Source organism: Aptenodytes patagonicus, chromosome W, assembly GCF_965638725.1.
Source record: "Aptenodytes patagonicus chromosome W, bAptPat1.pri.cur, whole genome shotgun sequence".
Classification (NCBI taxonomy): domain Eukaryota; kingdom Metazoa; phylum Chordata; class Aves; order Sphenisciformes; family Spheniscidae; genus Aptenodytes; species Aptenodytes patagonicus.
The window spans coordinates 2998502-3022479 of NC_134981.1; the positions used below are offsets into that span (position 1 = coordinate 2998502).

The 23978-nt window shown below is 46.9% G+C and overlaps 1 protein-coding gene across 1 annotated transcript; it reads right to left on the minus strand.

Moving 5' to 3' along the window:
- Window positions 1-41: 41 nt before the first annotated feature.
- On the minus strand, window positions 42-20354 carry LOC143172065 (tetraspanin-36-like). The gene is made up of 7 exons (XM_076361299.1): window positions 20268-20354; window positions 6191-6382; window positions 5257-5331; window positions 4693-4788; window positions 3962-4114; window positions 3153-3236; window positions 42-1736 (listed from the first exon to the last, which is right to left on the minus strand). The coding sequence occupies exons 1-7, from the start codon at window positions 20325-20327 to the stop codon at window positions 1650-1652; spliced, it is 747 nt and encodes a 248-aa protein (XP_076217414.1). The 5' UTR covers window positions 20328-20354; the 3' UTR covers window positions 42-1649.
- Window positions 20355-23978: the final 3624 nt, after the last annotated feature.

Genomic DNA, 23978 nt, shown 5'->3' on the forward strand with positions numbered 1-23978 from the left:
CCCCGCCCCGGGATTCCGCCAACAAAAAAAACCCCACAGAATTTATTAATTGGTTATATAAATTAAGTTTATTTCGGCATTCAACAAGAGACAAAGCCCTCAATAAAAGTTAAGTCACTTTTCAACATACACATAATGGTATGTCTCCTACAGAACATCATCATCACCCATTGCTTTTTTCTCGGGGGGGGGAAGAAAAGATAAATAAAGAGCTTACATTTATCCCAAACTCCTTTTCTCCTAATTAGCTGCAGATACAAAGGTTTATTGCTAAGGATAGAGTGCTTATCTCTCCAAAGAAAAACTAAGCAAATGCACTGTTGCTCTTCCACAATTCCCGAATAAAGAATAGCTCGGAGTTCCCTCCCTCCCCACATCACAGCTCTAAAACCAACCAAAAAAAACCCTGAAGAACTGAGAAACAGATTAACATGCAAATGTGTTAAGAAAGGACCGTTTTTAAAGCAGTGATGCAATCCAAGGAGTGACTGCATTCAGCAGACCTTTAAGGAGAAAGGAAAACTAGCAAACAAGGAGTCGCAGGATGCCTCCAGACAATAGGTTATTGAAAATGCCTGGTACAAGAACGCATCGTCTTAACATTTTTAGTGGTGAAAAGCAGTCAGACCTTCAGCGACGCAGGAACAGCTGCGCTAACCCCTCCAGCGGTCCTGCCTACGCAACCACACCGAGCTAACACGTCCTGCGACCCCCATCTTCCAGCCTGTATTCATCTCAGTAACTCTTGCAACTTCTACACTAAACGGAGAGACATGGTCTGTCTTTCAGACAAACCATTAAAGCATCAGTAAAAGGAGAAAAAAAATTTTCAAAAGCCCTGCTTCATAAGCAATCTTTAATGTCAAATAATAATAATAAAAAAAAAAGACAAAAAAACCCCAAGCTAAGGAGAGAAGTCCCGAGCCCAAAAGCTCAAAACACAGGTCCCCTCCTAACCTGGGATTGTTCACATTTGCTAGCTGCTTCAAAAAACAACTCAAATGTCTGTTCTAGACTTTGAACATGGGGTTGTCTTGCACTAACAACCTCTGCAGTAAACTGAATTACAACATACGACCACAAGTAGGAGGGAAAAAAAAAAAAACCACAAACCAGAAACACCATCAGATATAGAGAAAACTTATTCTAAGTCCTCACACTTATGAAAAATATTTGAACCTGGCATTCAGAAGTTTCATTTGCTGTTTAACCATGCCATGGGAATCATCTGATGTTTGTGCAGACAACTGAAACCCCTCCCACAGTCTCAATCAGTTTAGTGATTAAAAAATAACATTTCTTCTGCATGTTTTAAGGGTAGAGGAAAGAACTGCAGAAGAAAGATTTTTTCTGGAGTCTATTACACCATCTGGTGCTATCTAAAGTCACAAATCCAAATCTACAATAACCTTACAGAAAGCTGCGGTATGCAAGATCAGGGTACGTTACTGTAGGGCACTGAATATTGAAATGGCCATTTTGCGTCATCCGCAAGAAACTTTCCCAAGTCAATACACAATGTTCTTTCTGTTTCATATACATAAAATAAAATACTTAGCAAGAAGGTCATAAATTGTCCTTTAGCATTCATCTTTACAAGTCTATTTTATCATCAGGAAGCAAAAAAAAAAAGTGATCTTTGCATTTTATTAAGTAAACACCCCTGAGTAAAGAGGCTGATATCCACTGTCTTCTCTCTTGCAAGTAAGCACGCAGACACTCAGCATGCCAAAGAACTGAAAAAAAAAGAGAGAGAGAGATTTAGTTCTGCTGTATTTTGTTTCAGTCATCAGACCCAATACCTGTATGTTCATTAGACTTTTTCATCATAGTAAGGACATTCTTTTCGTATTAAGAAACACTGAGAAAATACATCTACAGAAAGGGATTTTGTGGCATATCAATTTCCAATAATAGTTCCAGCTCAACTTTTTCCTCCCTGGTTTCTCCCATTAATTCACAAATCCACATTTATTCCTAGTTATCTCACTGTGGGAAAAATTTCAGTGAAAGCATGGGATTATTCTGGACTTAAAGCGAGTTCTGTAAAATATTTAAGCATATAAAATACGCAAATAAAGGCAATCTTTAGAGATGATCACAGGAGAGATCCTGGCGGGAGGGTTCATCACAAATAGTAACGGGACATGTAATGGAGTGTAGAACTCATCACTTTTATAGAGGGAAGGGAAATGATGGAAACGACGTCGCTGAGCCATTTAAGCCCATGAGAACAAATGCTGTAAACAATCACCTCTCTGCTAGGGCCAAAATTAGGAAAAGGAAAGTTTAACTAAATCAAGCCCCAGTCCTGAGATGACATCTGGATAGATTTTGGCTTCTGCATTGAGTTCAGGAGTGGGATGTTAAACGGTAAGTGTTCTGCACTGGCTCACCTTACAGCCACTCTTTATTATAGAGAGCAGATATTCAAAGAAAAAACGCTTTGCTGTTGTTAAATGGTTCAAATCTCTGTCAACAAGGAACAAGTTACTAATCTTGGAGAACAGGTACGGGGAACAATGACAAACCACCAGGCTAAAATTTATGGGTCAAATCTTCGAAGAAATGCCTACACAACTTTGTGATGTGCCAATTGCGCGGAGTTTTACGTCAGGGCGTTCAAATCTAGTTTTCACCCACAAGATGATCTGGTTTCACATTTCATTTAATTCAATCTCATAAGTCTATAAATAGCCCTGCTGGTTTCATTCCTAGTCATATTTCTAGTCCATTTTAATTCCAGGTCTCTAAGCACAGGACTATTCATTGGGTTATATCTAAAAAACAAACTTCCATGAGCAATTTTTTAAATCCCAGTTAAATATACCAAAGCTGGTTGTTTTAATAAAGAATTCTAGATCTAGGCCTTTTAAGCACACCCAGCTTTTTGTACTTCCTACCAAATGACCAAGATGGATTCTCTGTTGACTTGCCATCCCAAATCCCCTACTAGCATTTTGCATCCCTCCCCTTATCATCATGCAGATGAAATGGAGAAAGTTGGAAGAAAACAAGCGAGGAACAGAGGACTGGGTCTACTTCAGAGCCAGGAAAAGGCTGTAGGCTAGTAGGACACGGTAGAAGAAAACGCCCCGGGATCAAAGGATAAACAGTATTATTTTCCATGAGGGAAGAAATAAAACATTTACCTTTACAATGGCAAACCCCAGGATTACAAGCATGGCATAGCTGATAACGCTCTGCAGCCCGGACTCCAGCTCTTCTGCGCAGCCCTGCCATGAAAGAGATGGGTGAAAACAAATCAAAAGATGTAATTCAGCTGGATGTTTTTTGGTTTTTTTTTCCTCCCCGACACTTAAAAGGAAGCAGGACGTTGTAGGGCCTGTCTAACCAACCACTGCACTGAGGGCTTCCATTCTTGTCTTCCAGACCCGATGGCTTGCTGTTCACCTCTTGCCTGGGGAGAGGCACTGACATTTGCTGCTTCTCAGAATCTCCTCTGGCTCAGGTCACTTAAAGAAGTGCCCAAAACTCAGGGCCAGGCAGACCAGCAGTGGTATCTATAAAAGGCAAGTTATGGGCTTGCGCCCCAGACTGAAGAACCTGGTATGCAATTCTCCAGATTCATGGTCAATCCTAGAAGAGTCTCTTCCCCTACCCCAGATCTGTTTGAACAACTACGTGCCCACAGCTAGTGCTCTAGCCTTGTCGTGTTGCTTCTGTAGTAACACGAAATGGAGGACTGTAACCAGCAGACAGACAAGGCCAAACATCCAGACTGGTGCCCCTCCTTCATCATCTAGGAGCTTTTATAGAATAATATGAGAAGGAAGTTAACTAGAGGACAACTATGAGGAGAAAGGGGCTTGGGGGACAGATTGCTGAAAAGAATTGGATGAAGTTATCCCTAAACCCTGTCTAAAGTGCTTTCCTCATTGGTTCTGGCTGGCTGAGAATGATCTGGGCCCAGCTGTGAATCCGTGCCCTTTATCCTCACCCGCGTATTGAGTTCCTGCGGCTGATCCAGACGCCCTGTGCAGTTCTTCGTATCTCGTCTGCAGCAGCTCAGAGGGACACTGTTGTTACCGGTGGAATTAAACCACCGTGTGGTTGTCCAGTCACTGTAGTTCTTCACCCCACAACAATGAAGCTGCCAAACACAGGATAGTTACAGGGATGTATGAATATATGTGAACCTGAATGCTAATGTTGGATTGAACCTCGCTTACGCATACTGGACAAGAGCTGCCCGCAGTATGCGGCAGATTTACAAGTAGCAGGATTTCAGGGAAACAGTAGTAGATACAACAGGTCAACTTCCCTTCATACACTATTACCTCCTTATTAGTTCGTTCTTTGTGAAAGCTCTAACATTAAAGTGACAGGTTGCAGGATAGAGTCTTCTGTCATCTTTCTGTTTTATGGCACAGGACTCCCAGCAGCAGTTATTCATACGTACTCATTTGGTCTGATCCAAAGGCCACTCGTGTCAACAAGATCATTCATTTACGTGAACTTCACACCAGGAGCCTGAAAATGCCAACTCTGCAAAGTGGGGAGCACCCTCAATTGCCTTGGAGAATCAGATGCTAAACACTGCTCCAGAGCCGAGTTCCAGGATACGACCATACTGACCCTCTTCCCCTCCCTTCCCAGCCCAAATTCCTTGTTTAGGACCCAATTGTTCTTTTCTAAATAATTCTTGGGACAATTTAAATGTTTTCTTACCTGTTCTTGCAAGTAATCCACAACAGTAGACTCTGGATTTTTCCCATCATACTTCTCAAAGACTGAGCGCATTGTGCCTTGCACGTCAGTTTTTACCTATTTAGAGAGGAAAAAAAAATACATATTGTTTTAACATGAGAGCTAAGAATTTTGTCGAGTGGAAACTGCAAAAGGTCTGTATCCCAACTAAGTCAGGGGGAAAAAAAAAATAAAAAAAATAAAATTCAGGCGATGTTTTAGATAAAATGCATGTAGCATTTAACCGGAATCACGTTCCTGGATAGAAGCTTGCCTCCCCTGATGGAAGAGCCCTCCTTTGTGAGCATCAACAACTGTTTAATTCAACTTAGAGATTGTTGCGATGCCTGCCAGGTACTTTATGCCTTCACCATGTTCCTGAGACTGATCCACGTACCGGATGGTGGCATCGCCATTCCCACTCGCCCTGCAGATTGCAGGATAGGGGATGAAGTGCAAGAAAACTGGATATATTGGAATGCTCTAACACCACAAGATCTATTCTCTACTTTTAGGTTAGTATAGAGATGCTAATTCTTTGCTTACCTTCTCTCTGTAAACAAATCCCAGGACAAAAGCAGATACTTCTGCAATAAAGATAACCAGGATAATGGCCAAGAACTGAAATTAAAAGAGAGAGACTGTAAGGAAGAATTCCACAGCATTTGAATTCAATTGCACATTACCCATCACATTAATTTATAGTGTTAAGTTATCGTTATCTGTTGTTGCCTCTCCAATCAAAATAATTTCCAGAAAATAATTTAGAATAGGAGATTACTGTGCACGGCTGGGACTGTGACTGTGGTTCCACAGGATCTGTGCCCAATGGGGGCAGTCTCCTGAACACTGCCATGATGTGATCTGTGTGAAGAGCCTACAAAACACTTCACAAGGAGGCTGTCGAACAGGACACTGCACAAATAAACCAGCAGCTTAGTTAGGTACGTTGGGCACTGCTTGCTGAGCTCATATTGCCTTCAAGGCATGAGCTGGGAGCCCGAAGTTACTCAGCTTGAACCTCTCTGGGTTTTTAAAAATCATTCTAGAAGAAGTGGGGGCATACTTTCAGGATTCAGAGAACTAAAATCAGCAGAAAAATCCCCCTTTTTTTTTTTTGCTTGCTTTGGAAGTTCACATCTCTTCCTGTTCCCTCACCGTCACCCTCCTTCTCAAAACTTGCTACTCTCCACACTTATCTCCAGCAAGCTAGCTGAGGCAGAGCCATGAAACTGCCCATGACTGTGGGTATTTGTCTGCACAAAGGCAGTGCAGCTAATAATTTAGCCTGCACCTCGCTCCCCATCAATCAGTGCGTCACAGCGGTACATAACTCCCACGATGGAGCGGTGCTTCAGCAGTATATTTCAAAATAATATTTTACTTTATGTTCCGTGCATCCTGAGAAGGTCTAGCGTAGCACCCCCCATATCATGCAACAGGGTGAAGAAGAGGACATGCGAGACCGTGCAACACTCACCAGCCCTAGACCAACTCGAGACTCCCGGAAGGTGGCACAGCAGCCGATCAACCCAATGATGAACATTACCACAGCAACGCAAATAATGATCACGGCTGGCAACACAGCATACTTGTCCTGCAGAAAGTTGTCGTAGCTCTTGTAGGTGTTAATGACATATGCCCCAACATAGCTGAGACCAGCTGCTGCTGCCTGAAATGCAATAGAGAAAGTTATTAGCAGTTATTTATTAAGCATCTGCCCAGGAAACTAAATATGGACCTTTTTGTAACTGTGCAATTAACATTTCAACTTTAGAAGTAATGACTACAGTATGCAAAGATCTAGAAAAAAAAAGTGCTGCATGTGAAACTAGCTACCCATTCAAACTTTAACACAGAGAAGACAAAATTCACTTCCCGTGAATCACTCCTCTACTAATGAAGCACTGCTTTAGCCGAGCTGAAACACGGGAGTCTATTCGTGTGCATCAGCCAGTGTCTCTGCAGAAGGGCCAAGTTCACACCTCCTACCCAACATCACCTACGTCCTACCCAACACTGCATTTGGAGGGAACAACTTTTAAGATGATCACCACAGGGGTGAGTTGTTGGTTTGGGGCTTTTTTTTTTTTTGTGAGAAAAACTCATCCTTTCCACTCTCACAGGAGCATTAACCACTAAGACAAGCACAAATGTTCTTGATCTCAGCAAAAACAGTCCCTCCTTTTCCTGGAGAGAACAGATTTCTGCATCTTCTAAAATAAACTCTCCTCCAAAAGGATGTTTTGCCAATTGAGGCCAACATACAGTGCACCAGTGACAGCTGCCCAACTAGCAGCCCTGGAGACCGACGGCTGTTATCCGCAGAACTGGGTACAGCCCTGGAAATAACACCGACAGGCTCACCAATGCCCTGCCAATGCCTCACCAATGGCATAAAAAAATTCTCTCAAGAGTTACAACCGCTCATCCACCCCCCATAATCCTGCAGCACAACACGACGCCTGTAAAAATGAAGGACTGTCCATACTCATGTTCTGGAAACTCGAGGGAAACCAGTCTGTTTGTTTTCAACAGACTACAGCTGGATTTCATCATGCAGCTTACAAGCAGTTCATTACTTCCCCCGGTGCTGTACGTTTTAATTAAATCAAACATTCCTCACACTGGAGCTAGGAGTTGCTAATTCTTTTACCTTGTTTGGCTCCTTCCACTCCAGCCAGGTCTGGTGCCTGCCCTTCAATTACCTCCAAGTGCAGGCAACATCCTTCATTTCAGACAGCTCTCATCCCACACCACTCTCGCATTCCTGGACACTGCCTGTACCTCTAAATTACCAGGATCAGATGCACCCAGTGATGAAACCAGGATCAAACTAACACTTAGAGACATTCAGCACACGTCAGGCAAGATCCTGCTGTGTTGGGGCTCAGATATGGCAAGTCCCCTACAAAGTGAGATATCAGGAAAATATATACTCTGCATCTAGTTTATAACTTTTTGCTTATTCCTTCGTAGTTTTTGTGCTCATTAGATTATCCCAAATCTAATGAACACAGCATTGTGAATCCTGAATCGGATCACGGCCACTCAGGACACAAGATCGAAGACGAGATGCAGGAGCTTTTATTAACCACAGAAGTGCCCTGCTCAGCTGGGCCAGCACCAGCTCGGAAAGCAGCTCATACAGTTCCTAAAAGGGTTCAGAGTTTGGCCCCCGCTCCCATGGAAGCCGTGGAAAACATCCACGTGACCACAGCAGAACAGCATGATGCTTTGGGTTGACTTTTGCATGACAAAAAAAATTACGTGAACAATGCCACAGTTAGCGTCATAGTCGTCCCGTCCTGACTGTAACCCCTGACCGCATTTGTCGCTGCGTTTTGAAGCCTTCCTGGTAAACATGGGTATGGCTGGAAAGTAGTGGTATTCTGGTCTCTTGGGTTTTTGGGGAATTTCAGGCAGGTGCACCATGACTCCCCAGCATGCACCAAGTCACAATCCTCCACCACGAACACAGACACAACATGGCGATGCTCTCGGCCACTGTGCTTGTGCCCCAGATCACCTCCTTGGTCTCTCTGCTGCTGCCATCACCACAAACCTAACGCAGAGCTGAGTTATGGCTTTACAAATTCCAGGCTAGAGAAAGTACTCCCGGGTAGTCACCCTAAGCCAAAGGTGGAGCCGGCCACCAGCAGCACGAAGCTTCCTGCACGTGCACTTTTAAACCAGGCGCTTGCATCTGGGCACAGCCACTAATGAGAACATTTTTCCTGAGGCCATCAGCCTTTGGTGCAGCTCAGCGCCCAGGTTGGGACGTCCCACCGCAGTTGTCGTCAACCGCTGAGTTGCCCACAGCCCCAGGAGAAAACCAGAAGGACTGCGAGACCCTCAGAAAGGTTCATGATGGAGGAAGGCAGTCCCCGGGGAAACGGAGCAGGGGCGACTTTACCGCAGGAAAGGCAGCACAGGCTGAATAGCCAGGGTACAAATAAAGCATAAGCCATGTTTTTGGCAAGTAAATGAGTCAGCCGCATTCAGCAACAATGTCATGTCAAAACGTGCACAACGCAACAGCTTTGTGACTTAGTTAACGTGTAAAAGTTAATGTGCAAAGTGCAAAGGTAATCGTTCGTCATCTTCAGAGAATGTCAAGCCCTGCTCTTTTGCGTAACTCTAGTCCCAGCCTTGGCAAGTAGTTCTGTACTTCTAAAGACGGTCTAAAGACCATCTGCATCACAATTTAATCTTCCCATAGGGTGTTTTACACAAAAGAATCCTCCAATATTTCCATTATCCTTCTGCGAGTGATTTAGACAACACACACATTCTTCATCTCTCCTCTCTACTTTACGCCCGGCTTTCTACCCATTTTGAGCGTGCTCAAGACACAATGCAAAGGAAGCACGCACAGGAAATGCTGAAGACGGACCAACTGTGGGAAACTAAGAAAAACCTCATTGCTAGTAAAGGCTACCACAAATTCAAAAACACACTGTGAAGCCAATTCACAGAAGTCCTATAAAGCCAGGGCTAGCAAAGCTCCATGACAGTAAGCCAACATCAGAGGGTCCAGCGTTGAGTTCAAGGAGATTCTTGCCCAAACTTTATCAATGCAAATAGAGACTGGCACTATCACAGCAGGTTTTATTGCAACATTCAGGATCGTCTGGGTTCTGGCCAGAGACGAAACACAGCCAGCAAGAGGTCTGCGGCAACAATTTCCGAACTTCTGCTTCCAAGCAGAAAAAGGAAGTGTAATGAGGTAAAAATAAAAGACTTGGGGTAAAGATCTAGCTTAAAGGAAGTTCACATTTTTTCCCCCACAAACTGAGAAACAGCCACGACTTCACCCATGGTTTTTAATTCAAAGTGAAGCTTTTGAAGCCTGAAGAGCAGGGTCACTCAGGACTGGAAGGCATTTCAGGTAACGATCTGTTCCTTGTTTTATTTTTGCAGTTGAGTCCCAGAGCCAAACTTTGAAAGCGAAGATAAATTAATATAAATTAAGTCTTCCCAGTACTTAAGGCAAGTTCAAAATCCAGTGGAGGCATTTTCCCCCAACATTGCAAAACCTTCAGCCCATTCCTAGATCTACGGTGAAACTTGTCTAGAAGAGGAGTACAACAAGAAATGTCCTTTGCACTGCTGAAGACAGGCCTTAAGTCAAGAGTAAAAAGTGTAAAGTTTCTGTTGGGTCTCAAAAAAAAAAATCTTTCACAAATACAAAGGCCAGTTTAAGCAATTACTTTTGGATCAAATAATTCTTCATGATTAAACACATCTAAAATTATATACAAGGTTGCCGGGATTATTCTGAGAAATTAATAATAGAAATTGTTATTGTTCTTTGCAATTTTTTTAGTCTCCTGCTCGGAAGTTCACTTTCAGAAAAATTCAGCGCAGAGTAGGATCACGCGATGCACGGAGAGGCTTGGCCCAATGCAGCTGGCACAAAGCCCAGCGCAGGCAGCCAAGGAGTGATGCAAGGCTGATAGGGGAGAACCAGTTCTCCTGGTCCGTGGGGCTGCATCGCTGCCTGCACGTTGCTGTGGTCCGCCAGCGACGGCAAGCAGAACATCCTAATCTTACCCCTTCCGCCCCAAACATCCCCGACTGACTCACTGGGGCTCCAGGAAAGGCTGCTGGTGTTTCTTTACAATGCTGGCGATACCCATAAGACAAGCTGAAGAGATGAGGTAAATGGAAATTTTGCAAGAAAGTCCCTTTTCACAGCTGAGTGACAAAGCCATGACCGTCTCTGCTGTCTCACCCACCACAGCTCGCATCGTTCAAGGCCCTAACGCCAGAATTACTTGCTTTTTCATATCCCACGCCCCTGACAGAAAGCAGAGATCTTAAATTGCTTGAGTGCCAACAATGAACTCCTTGTTGGGGTTGAGCGAAAAGAAAGCAAAGCCGTAACAACCGGGTTTTCCTAAGCTGATGTTTGGGCAGGACCTGGGCGGGGTTACTCACCGAATCAACTTCACCCACCTCTTCCATGCTTAGCCCGGCGGGCTGAGCCGCGGAGGCAGGTATACAGTGGTGCTCTGCTGCAGGAACGTATATAACAAGCTGGAACTCTCCCCAGCCGCATAATGCACGCACAGCACCGTGAATATTCAACCTCGCCCGTGAAACAGAAGGGGCTAAGACTGGATGGCTACGAGGAGCCCGAGCTGTCTCACTGATGCGGAACAGGACAGCCGTTGGAAAACAGTAGATTTTATATATTTTTAAAAAGCACAGCAAGATTTTTACCTTGCGTCCCACCGTCAGAAGGGTAATTTTTTTTATATGCTGATGACCACGAGCCCCTGCCCTTCTATATGGCCATGCAAATACTTCACGACACTCTGCCACTGTCACAGCCATAGGAGGAGCCCCTTAAACTTCCCTCTATACAACTGCTCTGAAAGAGAAAAATAAAAGAAACCCCAAAATTTGCATCTATCAGTCAGGCAGAGCAGATACTTTTCCACCTTCCCTTCTTTGTTTTAATAAGTTGACCTTACGCGATGGCTGGGAACAGAGGTCTGTGTTTATTTGCGTTTATCAGCATAGGCTTCTTTCTTCCTCCCACCAAACCTAAACACAATACAGCAAAAGAGCCAAACTACTAGCTATGAAATTAAAAGGCAGTGTTTGTTGTTTTGAGGTTTTGGGTTTGTTTTTTTTTTGGAAGGTTTCTCCCAGCATCTTCCAATTTCAGCGTGTTGATTTGATCATTTGGTCTGTTAATGTGGACCAGCATAGGATTTTCTTTTTAAAAGGCTGGTCAGTTAAACACAGAGTAACAAAGCTATAGCGTTAAAAGCAAAAGCTGTAAGAACAGGGTAAATTGCAAATTCACCCAACAAGTGCGTTCAGCAAGATGCATCCTCTATACAGTAAAAGAACTGAGACAATGAGACTTAAAGGCATTTCTCCCACATCAGAGAGGACTTCCCCAGGGCCAGCACTAACATCCGCCACAGCACAAAACTCGGGCTGATTTAACTTTGTCCCATATCATTAACGTTTTATGGGCAAAGAAAGATACGGTAAATAATACTGTTTATCTTTAAAGAGTAATAGCAGTTGTTTTCTGCAGCAAACTACTACAAATACCTACTGGAAGAACTATCAATATCCACACAAACACTTTCTGAACCATTCCCTTCTAGTTCTTCATTAGACAATCAGCTCACGGAGGTGTTTTAGTTAATTTTAAGGCTTGAAAACCACTTTTTTCACCAGCATCTTTGCATAGCAGTGATTTAAGTCAGAGCACCTCACCCAGTACAATACCTGATGCTGATATTTTGCCTCCACATCCAGCAACTACAGTCACTGGGATCCTATCACCTTTTCAGCAATTTTAATTAGGATATCATCTTCAATTATTAGTTTGCCAAGTCTTTGCCACTGCTGTGCTGTCCCCATGCCCCCCCATATCTAGAATCAAGCCCCAGCAACACTGGTCTCAATTACAGCTGCACACCCCCGCCTTAACGCAGGCGTTAACCCAAAGACACTCCTTTGTCTTTGGGTTTTTTGTGTGCAAAAAAGGTTTTTGATTTACTTTGACAGGCAAATACTCTGCTCAAAAGGGGTTGCACAATATTTCCTCCATAAATAGTTTATTTTATTACCCAACAGCCAGCATGCGTGGCAAGGGGAATTACCCTGACTCCCTCGCTGCTTTACCGTACTACAAGTTTTATTCTTCCATTCGCCACCAGATTTTCAAGTCCTCCCTAACTGCTGCATTACTCCATTTCCAAGGAGTCAATAGGTTTTCTAGTGACTTCGGGGGAAAACAAAGGTGCTGAGGACTTCCGAGAAAGCCTTCTTCATTTTGTGCTCACTTTAACGACTGTACAAGTCCTGTTTAAAACACCACTTGGCCCATACGGACCATGCAGCTCCCCAGACCTGACAGTCTCCCTTGGCCGGAGGCAGAGCTGTTTTATCCCCAGCAATTAGGGCAACCCTAGCTCAGCACTTCCCATCCCACTTGCACAGATTCCTCTCCCTTTTCCTGTCCCGGGTTTAAAACTCTGCCAGCTGGAAGGGACCTCCTGGCTTCAGCTACCATTTCCTACCCCGCTTACGGTATTCATTTCTCTGAACGATCAATCAATTATTTTTGCACTTGTGTGATCTGGCTTCATCCAGGACTGCGTGTGACCCTCCACCTGCGGCACAGAGCAGCGGGCAGGCTCCAGCATGCCCGTCAGCATCAGATGGCCACGCAGGCAACAACTGCTACGGAGGGGATGTACCCACCATGTGCTGCAGCTCCCGGCCGCCGCCGGACAGGCTGGCCACGCACTCGTGCAGTACGAGGTCACAGGAGCACAGAAGGGTTGGGGTGGGAAAGGACCTCTGGAGGTCATCTGGTCCAACCCCCTGCTCAAGCAGGGCCACCTAGAACTGGTTGCCCAGGACCACGTCCAGACGGCTTTTCAATATCTCCAAGGATGGAGACTCCAACACATTTCTGGGCAGCCTGTGCCAGTGCTCGGTCACCCTCACAATGAAAAAGTGTTTCCTGACGTTCAGAGGGAACCTCCTGTGTTTCAGTTTGTGCCCATTGCCTCTGGTCCTGTCACTGGGCACCACTGAGAAGAGCATGGCTCCGTCCTCTTGGCACCCTCCCTTCAGGTATTTATGTACATCAGTAAGATCCCCCTGAGCCTTCTCTTCTCCAAGATGAACAGTCCCAGCTCTCTCAGCCTTTCCTCACAGGAGAGATGGCTCCAGTCCCTTCATCACCTTCATTGCCCTCTCTCCAGTATGTCTGTCTCTCTTCTACGGGGGAGCCCAGCACTGGATCCAGCGCTCCGGCCATGGCCTCACCAGTGCTGAGCAGAGGGGAAGGACCACCTCCCTCTACCTGCTGGCAATGCTCCTCCTGATGCAGCCCAGGGCACCCTCCGCCTTCTTGCAGCCAAGGGCACATTGCTGGCTCATGGTCAGCTTGGTGCTCACCAGGAGCCCCAGGGCCTTTTCTGCCAAGCTGCTTTCCAGGACACGCACGGCTCTGCTCTGCTCCCCACTGTTCTACACAGCTCCTTTAGCTTCTGAGGCCTTGGAAGCCCATAGCTTCAAGTCTCTCTCCACTTCTTTCTACTGGGAAAAAAAGCAATCAGCAATTTAAAAACCTAGCGCACACATTTCTGTGTTCCCTCAGACTCAAGTTGTGAAAACATTGATTTGCAAAATAATAAAAAATACTGAGCTCAGCAAGTTGGCTTTGGATTAGAGCAAAACGCACCAAAGCTGTGAGCCCCTACCAGGTTGTCCTCGATTGCCAGCAGCACCAACAGCCCCAGGAGAGACTTATCACTGATCTCGTGCCAGTCACTAGCCACAATTTTAAACCCTTTAAACCACAGTCTCCTCATGTGAGGTACAGAGATAGGACCTAACCAACAAAATGGTACTGACCGTACTTACACAAAGCCATGGGAGACTCTTCAAAGTACATTATATCTAAATATTCAGCTGCGATGTGCAACTACGGGGCATGTTTCAGCTTGCCTTCAAAACACACCGCAGGGCTGCTCGGCGGGTACAGTGGGAAGCGCTTGCTTTTTCCTTTTCTTCCTCAAATGAAAACAACCAGCAACAGCCAAAAGGCTCTGAAAACCTGTGGCTTTCTTTCAGGGGAAAAAAAAAAACAACAACTAAATCAACATCTACTTGCAGTTTTTACATGCTGCAAACCCACACACTCAAGAGGGGATTCTGGTTTTAGTGGGTTTGTTTTCAAGCTATATTAAATAAATGTTCTCCTTAGAGTTGTCCAAGCATGTCTTCTTCTGTTGCCCAAGGCTAACTCCGGGGTTATCCTCCCATCCCTAAAAGGCAGCACGTATCCTACGAAGCTTGTGGTGGGATGTCCTCGTAGAGACACTGCACATCAGTGCAAAAGCAAGGAATCCTGCCCCAAATCCTGACTTCTAAAGCTTAAACCTCTGCCTTGGGGTCAGTGTGCTGGTGATAATCAAAATCAGAGCACCACGCACCTCTGAGGACAACAGGACCACTATTACGAGAAAACAGCACCACCCTTTTCACTCTTATTCTCCCGAAATACAGACACAGACTGCAGGGCAAGAGCCTGCTGCGAGTATAACTTCAGCTGAGCATGGATGGATTTATCAGCCGCTGCCAAGCTGTTTTGGATCTGAACAGCCAGTTCAGACACAAAACACCCTCTAGTTCAATATTTGCTTTCAGAACCACCCTAGCTCCTTAATAAGCTGTCCCTGGCTTAGCCACCAGATCCCACGACTTCCACCTCGCGAGCTACAAACCAAACAGCAAAGAAGTGCACCTAAACCACAGTGGAGCTAATCCTAAAGCCTGGGGAAACTTCTCCGAGCTGGTAACGGGGCAGACGCCTCTAATCTGCCCTGAAATATTGCTTGTCACCCAGCTAAAAGGGAAGGGACGTGGGGAGCAGGACCACGTGGCAGTTGTGTGCCTCTTCCCGTAAGGAAAAGCGCAGGTTGGGATTCTCCTGATGCAAAGGGATCCTGCCAGCTCCACGGTCAAGCAAACGCAGCTTGGCAGTGCCACGCTTTTGGGGAAAAATGAAGGAAATACCTGGTTCATACATCAACTACAGGAAAGAGCCCCTTTCTAGTCCCCCTGGATAAGGTCTCCTCAAGATCTGAACTTCCTGCAGAGGGGTAACAAAATGGGACCTCTCGAGCAGCTGTAATTATCAGAGGCACTTCTACAACATCAGCCTCTGGTTTTGGAGAGCTGCAAACGATGAGACTTGCGAAGGGACCAACGTGCATTGAGGGCCGGATCCATAGCCCGGCCATCCAACAGGAGCCTTTTCACAGCCTCGGGGACCGCTGGGGACAGTCAGACGAAACTTATTCCCCAGAAGCACACAGAAAAGGGTAAAGTTGCTCACACTGTATCTGCATCACCATCTGAACACTTCTCCTTTCCCGACCACACAGCACCAACATCTTCGTTTTAATTTTGTCTGTGAGGCCGCCACACATACAGCAAAGCGCGCTTTCCTGAAAGTCAGTTAAGTTCTGCTTCCTGATTTTGGGCAGAGTAGTTTGAAATAAGGAGGAACTTTGCCCTTTCAAGGCACGCTCAAGTAGATCACGCCAAAGTGCCCGGGTCCGGTACCAAGCCCTGGCATCAGCCCCGTCCAGTGACCCCTCCAGCTCACGCGGCTGTTTTTGCCCCCCCACGGTTCAGCAACGAGTTCACAGTAGAGCTGGAAACGAACCCACCACTTTCCACTTCCCACCCAACACTCCTCACGCTGGGTCAAGACGTCCCCCAGCCCTCCCCGGCTCTTCACTCTGTCGGTCCCAAGGGACCCCAGCCAGTACTACAGCTCCATCAGAGGGGCAGAAAGAAGGAGCCCGGGGGGAAGCCTGTCCCGAGCACTTTCAGAAGTGGATGAATGACCACAGCTTTACTTGCTGGATGTGCTAAAAAAAAAAACCAGAACAGCTCTTGGTTAAGCAGCTTTTTCCACCATGGAGGCTGCTGTGAGTCAGACTGAGCCTGATCCGCGGCCGATCAGCACCGTTTCCCTGACCCGGAGCGGGGAGGAGAGCTTCCACAGCTCCTCCATCTTCCTGTCAAGTATCACACACAGCGTTAACACCCGGCAGAGCTGCCTGTCCCCCACTGTCACGCGCAGCGGGCAGCTACAGGCAGGATTAAGGATTTGCCTAAGAACAGATGGAGGAAAGGTGAGAAACAGGTCACAGGGCTGCTGACACCCAGACCTCTAATGACTCTTTGGAGAATACCTCCATCCTTAAAAATAAATGTGTTTCTAGCACCAATAATCTCCAACGTAACCTTTGCTATTCACTACATTTTCAATTCCATCTAGGGATTAAAAAGTCTCCTCCTCACTGGGGTTTTTAATTTATTTTTTAAGTATCCATCTGATTTCTCTCTGACTGAGGTTTCATTCCCAAACTGCCCATCACCGGCGTGAGTGATTCCAAACCACTCACAAACGCAGGAACTTTTTTTACAGATACATTTATCCCTCCCAATTACTAAAAATTATTTAAAAGTGATACCGCAGCAATATTGCGACTGCTTGAGCTTCCAGTGCACCCTCTCACATCACTCAGCAAACCACTGTAAGGTTGAAAACAAGTAGCTTTTGGTCTTGGATGCACCAAGGGCAAAGGAGATGGATTAAGCACAGACCAGACAGACAAATACTCCTGGATGCCCAGGCCAGCCTGAGTATCTCCTCAAAGCAGAGATGACACTAATACCCCAGAGCACATTTGATTCACGCTCACTGGAAACTCCTGGGTCACAAATCCAAAGGTATTTGCAAAAACCACCTGACGTAGGGTGGAGAAGGGAGATGGGGGACAGTCGGCCACCGTGAGCTTTGCAGTGCTGGGACATTCTCAACAGGGACCAGGTGGGAAGGCAAAGCCCCTCTCTATTCTCCAGTCAATGGATGACCCTTGCAACCACCCGGAGCCAAATCCCAACGCAGGAACTGTAGTTCACACCTCTTGTTAGCAAAGAGGCAGAACCCAGCCGGGTTTTCTGAAGAGTCAATAAAGCTCCCGAACGACCTGCGATCGGCTCCAACGCACCCCGAGCGCGTGCGGGCGCAGAGGGAGCCAGGGATCGGCTGGGGAAATCCGAGTCCGGCCTCATCGCTCGCAGGTGGAGCACACCCTGCCAGGGACCAGCGCTGGGATCGCTCTCCTGGGCTTCCCCTCCTTGGACAGTCCCGTTGCTGTCAACAGATCAAATTCTGCTCTCTCAAAGCCACCGGTCCTGCTAAAACCACCCAGGCAATAACTTACCTTTATCCTTCTCTCTGCTGTCAGGCAAGTGAAGCAAGGCTGGGGATGTGCCTGCCTCTGATAAAAAGTGAATGGGGAACCTGGGCAAGGCTGCAGTGACATGTAAGGTGGCCTTTTGGCGAGGAAGTCCACAGGACTCCTAGTGGATGCCAAACCCGCTCTGGAAGCAGAGATCTGTTTAGTGACAAGCCAAGTCCCCTCACAAGACATTGCCAAGAATATCAGAGTCTCCTCCGACTCTTCCTCTTTTAGGTTACCTGAGTTAAACCAGCATCCTGTCTTCACCTAGAAGAGGCCAACACCCATTTATCAAAATAACCACACACTTGGACCTAATTAGTAGGTGCTAAAAAGCAAAATTAGAGGTGGGCAGATCTCCTACAGCTTGAAGTGCCAGCCTTGGTAACTGTGTAGTTAAAACAGCTTCAATCAATGCCTTGCTTGTGGGGGTTATGCATACCTACAGCCCCCCAGTCTCATCCCCATAGCAGAATGACCTGCAGATACGATGCTGAGCCTGGTGGGTAAGAGAGAAGTTGCTTTTTCACCTCATTTAGGAAGCCCCTATTTGTCATTCTGGAAAATCTGTCTTTCTTCACTCCTGCACAACGATAACGATCAGAGATCCAAGAGAGGATTCATTGCCTTTTCAGGACATTTCTAAGCAATAACCTTTGTCAAAGCACCGTAACTGCACTGGCTGCTGAATACGCAGGTGGTGAATTATTTTCCATAATCACTTCCAAGCTAGGCAAGATTTGCAGCAAGCAATGCCTGAGCACGAATTACTCCTTAGAGAAGAAGTCTAATGCTCCTTGCAAATCTTGTGTTTTGATAATGATCTGGAGCCTTGTGCTTGGTAGAGCCCCAACTGTTAGAAATGTTCTGAAAGAGCCTAAAAGAGTCAGTTCCCTCTTTCCCCACCCTCCTAAAACCTGAATTCCAGGTTCTGCAGTTCTGCTGCAGGAATGCGATTACCACACGTTATGATGGCAGCAGCGTCTAAATGCCGCAGGCTTTGGGGCTGCGTTGCTCTTCCTAAGGTAAAAAACAAAGGGCTGGTCTGGGTCACCCCAAATTCAGAGGCTATAGACATGCGGAAGGATAACTACTGATCGTCCGTGGATCCAGATGACCTAATGGCTTCAATCACGATTAGAGAGTTCCCCTACAGCAGAAGAAAAGGTACCAGAGACACTTCTAGGAGGACATAAGGCTGTTTGATTTTTAAAAGCCAAGCGATTATGCTAATCTGAGGTACACCTGAGCTAAAGCGCAGGGGATTTCCACACACACACACACACACAGTGGGATGCTCCCCAGTTTCTCTGCAGGTATTTCAAAAAAACCTCCACGCGACAAACATACGCGGTAAGATCACATTACTTGATGTGCAGCAGTAAACACGGCCTCCCGCGCTGCTCAGGCTAGCGATACGAGAGTTACCTGGAACACACGCAGCCATAAATTCTGCTGAACCCCCCCTAAAGGAGGCACAGGGCTGGAAGGGGGCAAGCTCCTCACTACAACCAGCAGCAAGTCCCATATTTACAAAACAGGGCACAACACCCCACGAGACCCCAGGGTTTAATTCAAGCAGTATTTCCTTCCCCCCCCCACCCCCCCCCCCCCCATGTAGCTTCTCTCTTTGGGAAACCTCTGGTTCTTCTCTTTAATTCTTCCTTGCTTCAGAAAAGCCCTCTGCCTTCCCCGTTACCCAGCCCTGCTCGGCCGGGCCACGGGGGAAGAGCAGAGTGTGGGGGGGGTGCCGCTTTGCTGAGCCCTAACCCGGGCTGTCACCGGCACGTTGAAAACATCCTGTGTAAAACAGTGTTTTGAAAATACTCGAGTGCTACAAAGCAGATGTGACTGCCCAAATCACGCTACCGATACACGTGAGGTTTCACTGGGCCCCTTCTCTGAGAGCAGCACGCAATTCCCTGGCTGATGACGGGGGGTGTGTGTGTTACGAAAACTCCCCAAAACAGGGGAAAAGCCAAGGACTGGTTACCAGAACAACCACCACCTCTTCTGAGCGGCCACCTACCCCAGGCTCCGCTGTCACCGGCACGAGGCTGCCGTGCCACGAGCCTCCGATGCTGAGCCCCCCGCAAACCAAGATGGGTTAGGCTAAAAAGTACGCAACCCCACCCTCATTTTTTTTTTGCTTGCTTGTAAGTAATTATTGAGGAAGTGGCTTAGAAAGGTGTAATTGTACCAAAACGTAGCTGGAACAAAGTTCTCGGCCATTTTCCTCCCCCTGAACTGGGAGGGCAGCCCCTGTGTAATGCCCTCACCCCGCCGCAGCCAAACAAACAGCTCCGTTCGTTTGTTTCCCACCACGAAGTTAGCTTGTAGGTTGCTTTAATGACACGCCTTTAAAAACACTACGAAAGAACCTACTACCTTAAAAACGCCCCGCAAAAAAAACCCCAAACCCCAACACCATTTTTTTTTTCCAGAAACTCGACAACCCAAATCTTCTTGTTCTTTAAAAATATCTACGTAGGGTTACCTATAGAAATGATTACGAGTCACCTGCACACCGGTAAACTAAATGCCCGATTAACTCTGGTAAGCAGAACACGGTCAGCTCCCACAGCACCGTCTCCCTCTGCCAGCGCCCATCATCGCACCCAACACCCGGGACAGCAACCCCCACGTAAACCACGTGGGTCCGGGTCCGGGTCCGGGTCCACATCCCCCCCCCGCCGCCCCCCCCCCCCCCCCCCCCCCCGGGGTCCCAGCATCCCGTCGCGGTACCCAGAAGGCGAGACTCAGCAACAGCAGCACGGTCTTGGAGGTGATCACGCCGCAGTCCATGTCGCGGGGCAGCGGCAGCAGCTCCGGGGCGGGCGAACGGGAACCGGCTTTGGGTCCCGCGTGGGGCCGCCCCCGGGCCCGCCCCGCAGCCCGGCAGCGCAGCCCGCCCGCCCCGTCTCTTCCCACCCACGGGGAAGCGGGCAGTGTCTCCCCGTGACCGACAAGGCAGTTTCCCAAGCGGGGGGGTTGGGGAGCGCCCGGGAACAAATGTCAAAGCAAACGATTGTTGACTTCGGCGTGGTTTGGCTGGGGTTTTTTTGTTGGTTTTTTTTTAACTTCTGCAACTTTCAAGCTTAGTTAAACTGAGATTTTGTGAAAAGCTCTCACTGCGGCTAAAAGGTTTCCATCAAATCTGCCTTTTGGGTTTGCTAACCCACGGCTGGGTGTCACCCTTCACCCGGCGCTTCTCAACCCTTCTGGTTTGGCACCGTGTCCTGCCCATCTTTTCAATCGCACGCACCACGAATAGCGGGAACACAGCTACAGCGTGGGTTTGGACGCTCAACAGTATGTCCTAACCACTGAAATGCGAGGCTGAGCAGCCACAGGGGGAGGGATTTGAATTTGGTGACTGCAGAGGGCTGCAAACCTTGCTTTATTTCCATCAAGCCGAGCCTCGTGCTTTTAAAAACAAGCCGAAGGTGTAGGGCTGGCAAGTAGGGGTTCATTTCGCAAAGAATCATAGCATCATTAAGGTTGGAAAAGACCTCTAAGATCATCGAGTCCAACCGTCGACCCAACACCCCCGTGCCCGCTAAACCATGTCCCTAAGCGCCGCATCTACACGTCTTTTAAATACTTCCAGGGATGGTGACTCAGAGTCAGAAGACCTCTGGCAGCCTGAACTGAGCTGAACCCAACTCTCCGCTCGGACGCAGGATGCAGCGATAACAGATTTCCCGTCTTTGCCCCCTCCCGGCAAAAAACAGCTGTGATCCAGTTTCCTCTGGGGGATATGGATTTCGGAGGGTTGTGCTGAAGTAGCTCTCCAGCAGGAAATCACGGAAAGGGAGATCACGGACAGTCTCTGCCCTCAGCCCATGAGTTTAAGCCAGGCAAAGCCGCTGCTGCTTTGAAAGGCAGCAGGAGGGGCCTGTGCCGGCTGCTGAAATCGCAGAAATCCCCACGCAGAAAGTGGGGTGAAGCCGATCTCCAGAATGAAATTCCTTTAAGAGTAAAGGATCAGCGCAAAGTCAGACCTCGATGCCAGTGCTGACAGAGCTCCTCCTGCCAGCAAGCCTTGTCTTTGCTGTGATAATTTCTGTTACAGCAATAAATATTAACAGAGTGTATGATTGTGGAGCGTTTCTTCATTAAAAAAAAATCAGCTTTTTCACTTTTCCCTCCAACGTGGCAGGCTGAGGTGTTAATAAAGAAAGGAAATCGCCTGGAAACCATTTATTTTCATAATTTTGTGGGAATGACTGGTCATCTGGGGGAAATACTTTGAATTAGAATGAAAGGGCAAATCCTGAAGTTTCATTTGAAATGAAATGTAATGGAAAAAAAACCCCAACCCACCAAAGAAACCACCTTGCCAACCAAACCCCATCTTTCTGTAATACCAAAATACCGTTTCCATTTCTGTCGCTTGTTAGTTCTCTATTTTATTTAAAAATAAAATAAAGGTAGTTTCACACTGAGAATGAAATAGCGTTCTTAATCAAAATATTACCACCTGTATGCTGTTTCTTTCAAAGCAAAATGTTATTAAAATCAACGACAGCTGATCTTGTTATTAAAGGTGGTCCAGAAAGGAACTTGCCGGAACAAGGATGTGTCCGTAGAGACACATCCCAACTGCTGCAGGCAGCCCCGGTTACGATATTCCGCACCATTCTCCACCAAATTACTCTTAAAACTAAGAGATTCCTGTTGAACATGGGATTTTAAAAAAGCAGTGAGCTGGAAATTTCACAGTCGACTTTGGAAATGAATGGGGGAAAAAGGAAATTAAAAGTATCTAACACGGTAACAGAAAGATAGCCTAAAAGGAGGCTCGGTTTCCAGAGCTGCTGTCTGCCTTGGGACCTTTTGCCCTGGATGAATTGGGTGGGTTTGTTTGGTTTTAGTCTGAATTTGGTTTAGGAAACATGTTGGGAAAACAACAGGTCTCCCGCCGATTTATTTATTGCCTGTTTTGCGACATGTAAGCTCAACCGTTTGCACTGGAAGCCGTAACGTTTGGTAGGAAAAGGATCTTTACGTTTTCCCTTATCCACCAGGCATCAATGATGTAAAGATAAAAATTCCCTTCCGCACATCAGACCACGTATCCGAAAAGATCTCTTTTTCAGTTTTCTTCCCGCTGGACTAAACCACTTGTCAGCTCTGGTATTTTCCAGACCTGATTCTCTCCCACTGAGCCTCATTTTTCTTGAAGTGCCTAAAAATGGGGAGCGTGTTCCCCGAGGGTTTAGCTGTGCCGAAGAGGATGCTGAACCCCTCTGGCCTCTTCTGCAGCGCCGTGGCGTTGCTGGACTCACTTCCAGCTTGTGATCATCTATTGCTGCAGATCTACTTCTGCCGAAGGAACCGCTTCTGAGCCAGCTGTTCCCCATCCGCTTCTCCCGATTATTCCTGCCCGGGTGGGCGACCCTGCCCTTGTCCTTTCTGCGCCACAACGGATTGTTCAGCCCTTTCCTCCAAATCCTCGAGGTCGTTTGGAAACTCCGTCCCTACCCCAGTCCTAGCCCTCGCCACCTCCACGGGCCCTCCGGATTTAAATTCTCTATTCTCTCCTCCGGGTTATTACTGAAATTAAAACCCACGAGAGGCGGGTGCAGAAGCCCAGGTGACAGCAAACCGCGGGTGACTGTCCCCGGGCTGGGGATCGCTCCTGACGGGCAGTGGGGATGAAGCCGCTGTGGGGTGCGGGGAGGCGTTAAAAGCCTTATCATATGATATTTATTGCTTCTTTCCCCGCGAGGCCTGTTACCCATCACAGAAGGAAATGAGATTAAAGTGAAACCATTCGTCCTTGACAAATCCGCGTTGGCTGGTATTCATCTCCGTGTTTTCTTCTTAGTTGCTTACGAATGATTTCCCAATTACTTAGTCCATGGTCTCTTTGATGTTGTTTTTCAGGAACTGAAGTTAATTGGCTTGTAATTTCCAAGCCCTTCCTTTTTTTTTTTTTTTTTTTTAAAATGGAGCCTTTATTCCCCCTTTCTCAGCCTGCCAGCACCTCGCCTCCCTCCCAACCCCCCCCCCGCAAACAGCTCTGAGATGGCTGGAAACACTTTTTAAGTCCTCTAGGGTGAAGTCCATCACACAAAGTTCATTTGAGATTCACCAGTTTATAAAACCTCAGCGTAACCTGTCCTCTCCTCATTCTCCCGTTGACTCTAACCCTTTATCCCCGCTTTCCGCTGTGCCGGCTGCCGATAGTGCCGGACGTTTTGGTGACCGGCGGTGCAATGGGGACAGAAAATCAGTCTCCTGTGATTGGCATGTGAGGATGACGCAGAAGCACCTTTCATAGTACATGATCTTATTTCTCAGAATCGTTTGAATCTCATGAAGAGACTTATGTAAAAATAATGGGAAGGAAAGCTTACGGTGAGCAGAGGTAGCTTTTTAGCTAAAAACATTGACATAATCTTTTATGGAGATCACAAAATTAGCAAAAAGTGAAGTTTGAAAAACTCA

Coding starts and splice junctions, on each gene's coding strand:
- LOC143172065 (XM_076361299.1), bottom strand. CDS start 20,327: ATGGACTGCGGCGTGATCACCTCCAAGACCGTGCTGCTGTTGCTGAGT. Junction 5,332..6,190: donor CTCGAGTTGGTCTAGGGCTG/GTGAGTGTTGCA, acceptor TTTTAATTTCAG/TTCTTGGCCATTATCCTGGT. Junction 4,115..4,692: donor TGGATTACTTGCAAGAACAG/GTAAGAAAACAT, acceptor TGTGTTTGGCAG/CTTCATTGTTGTGGGGTGAA.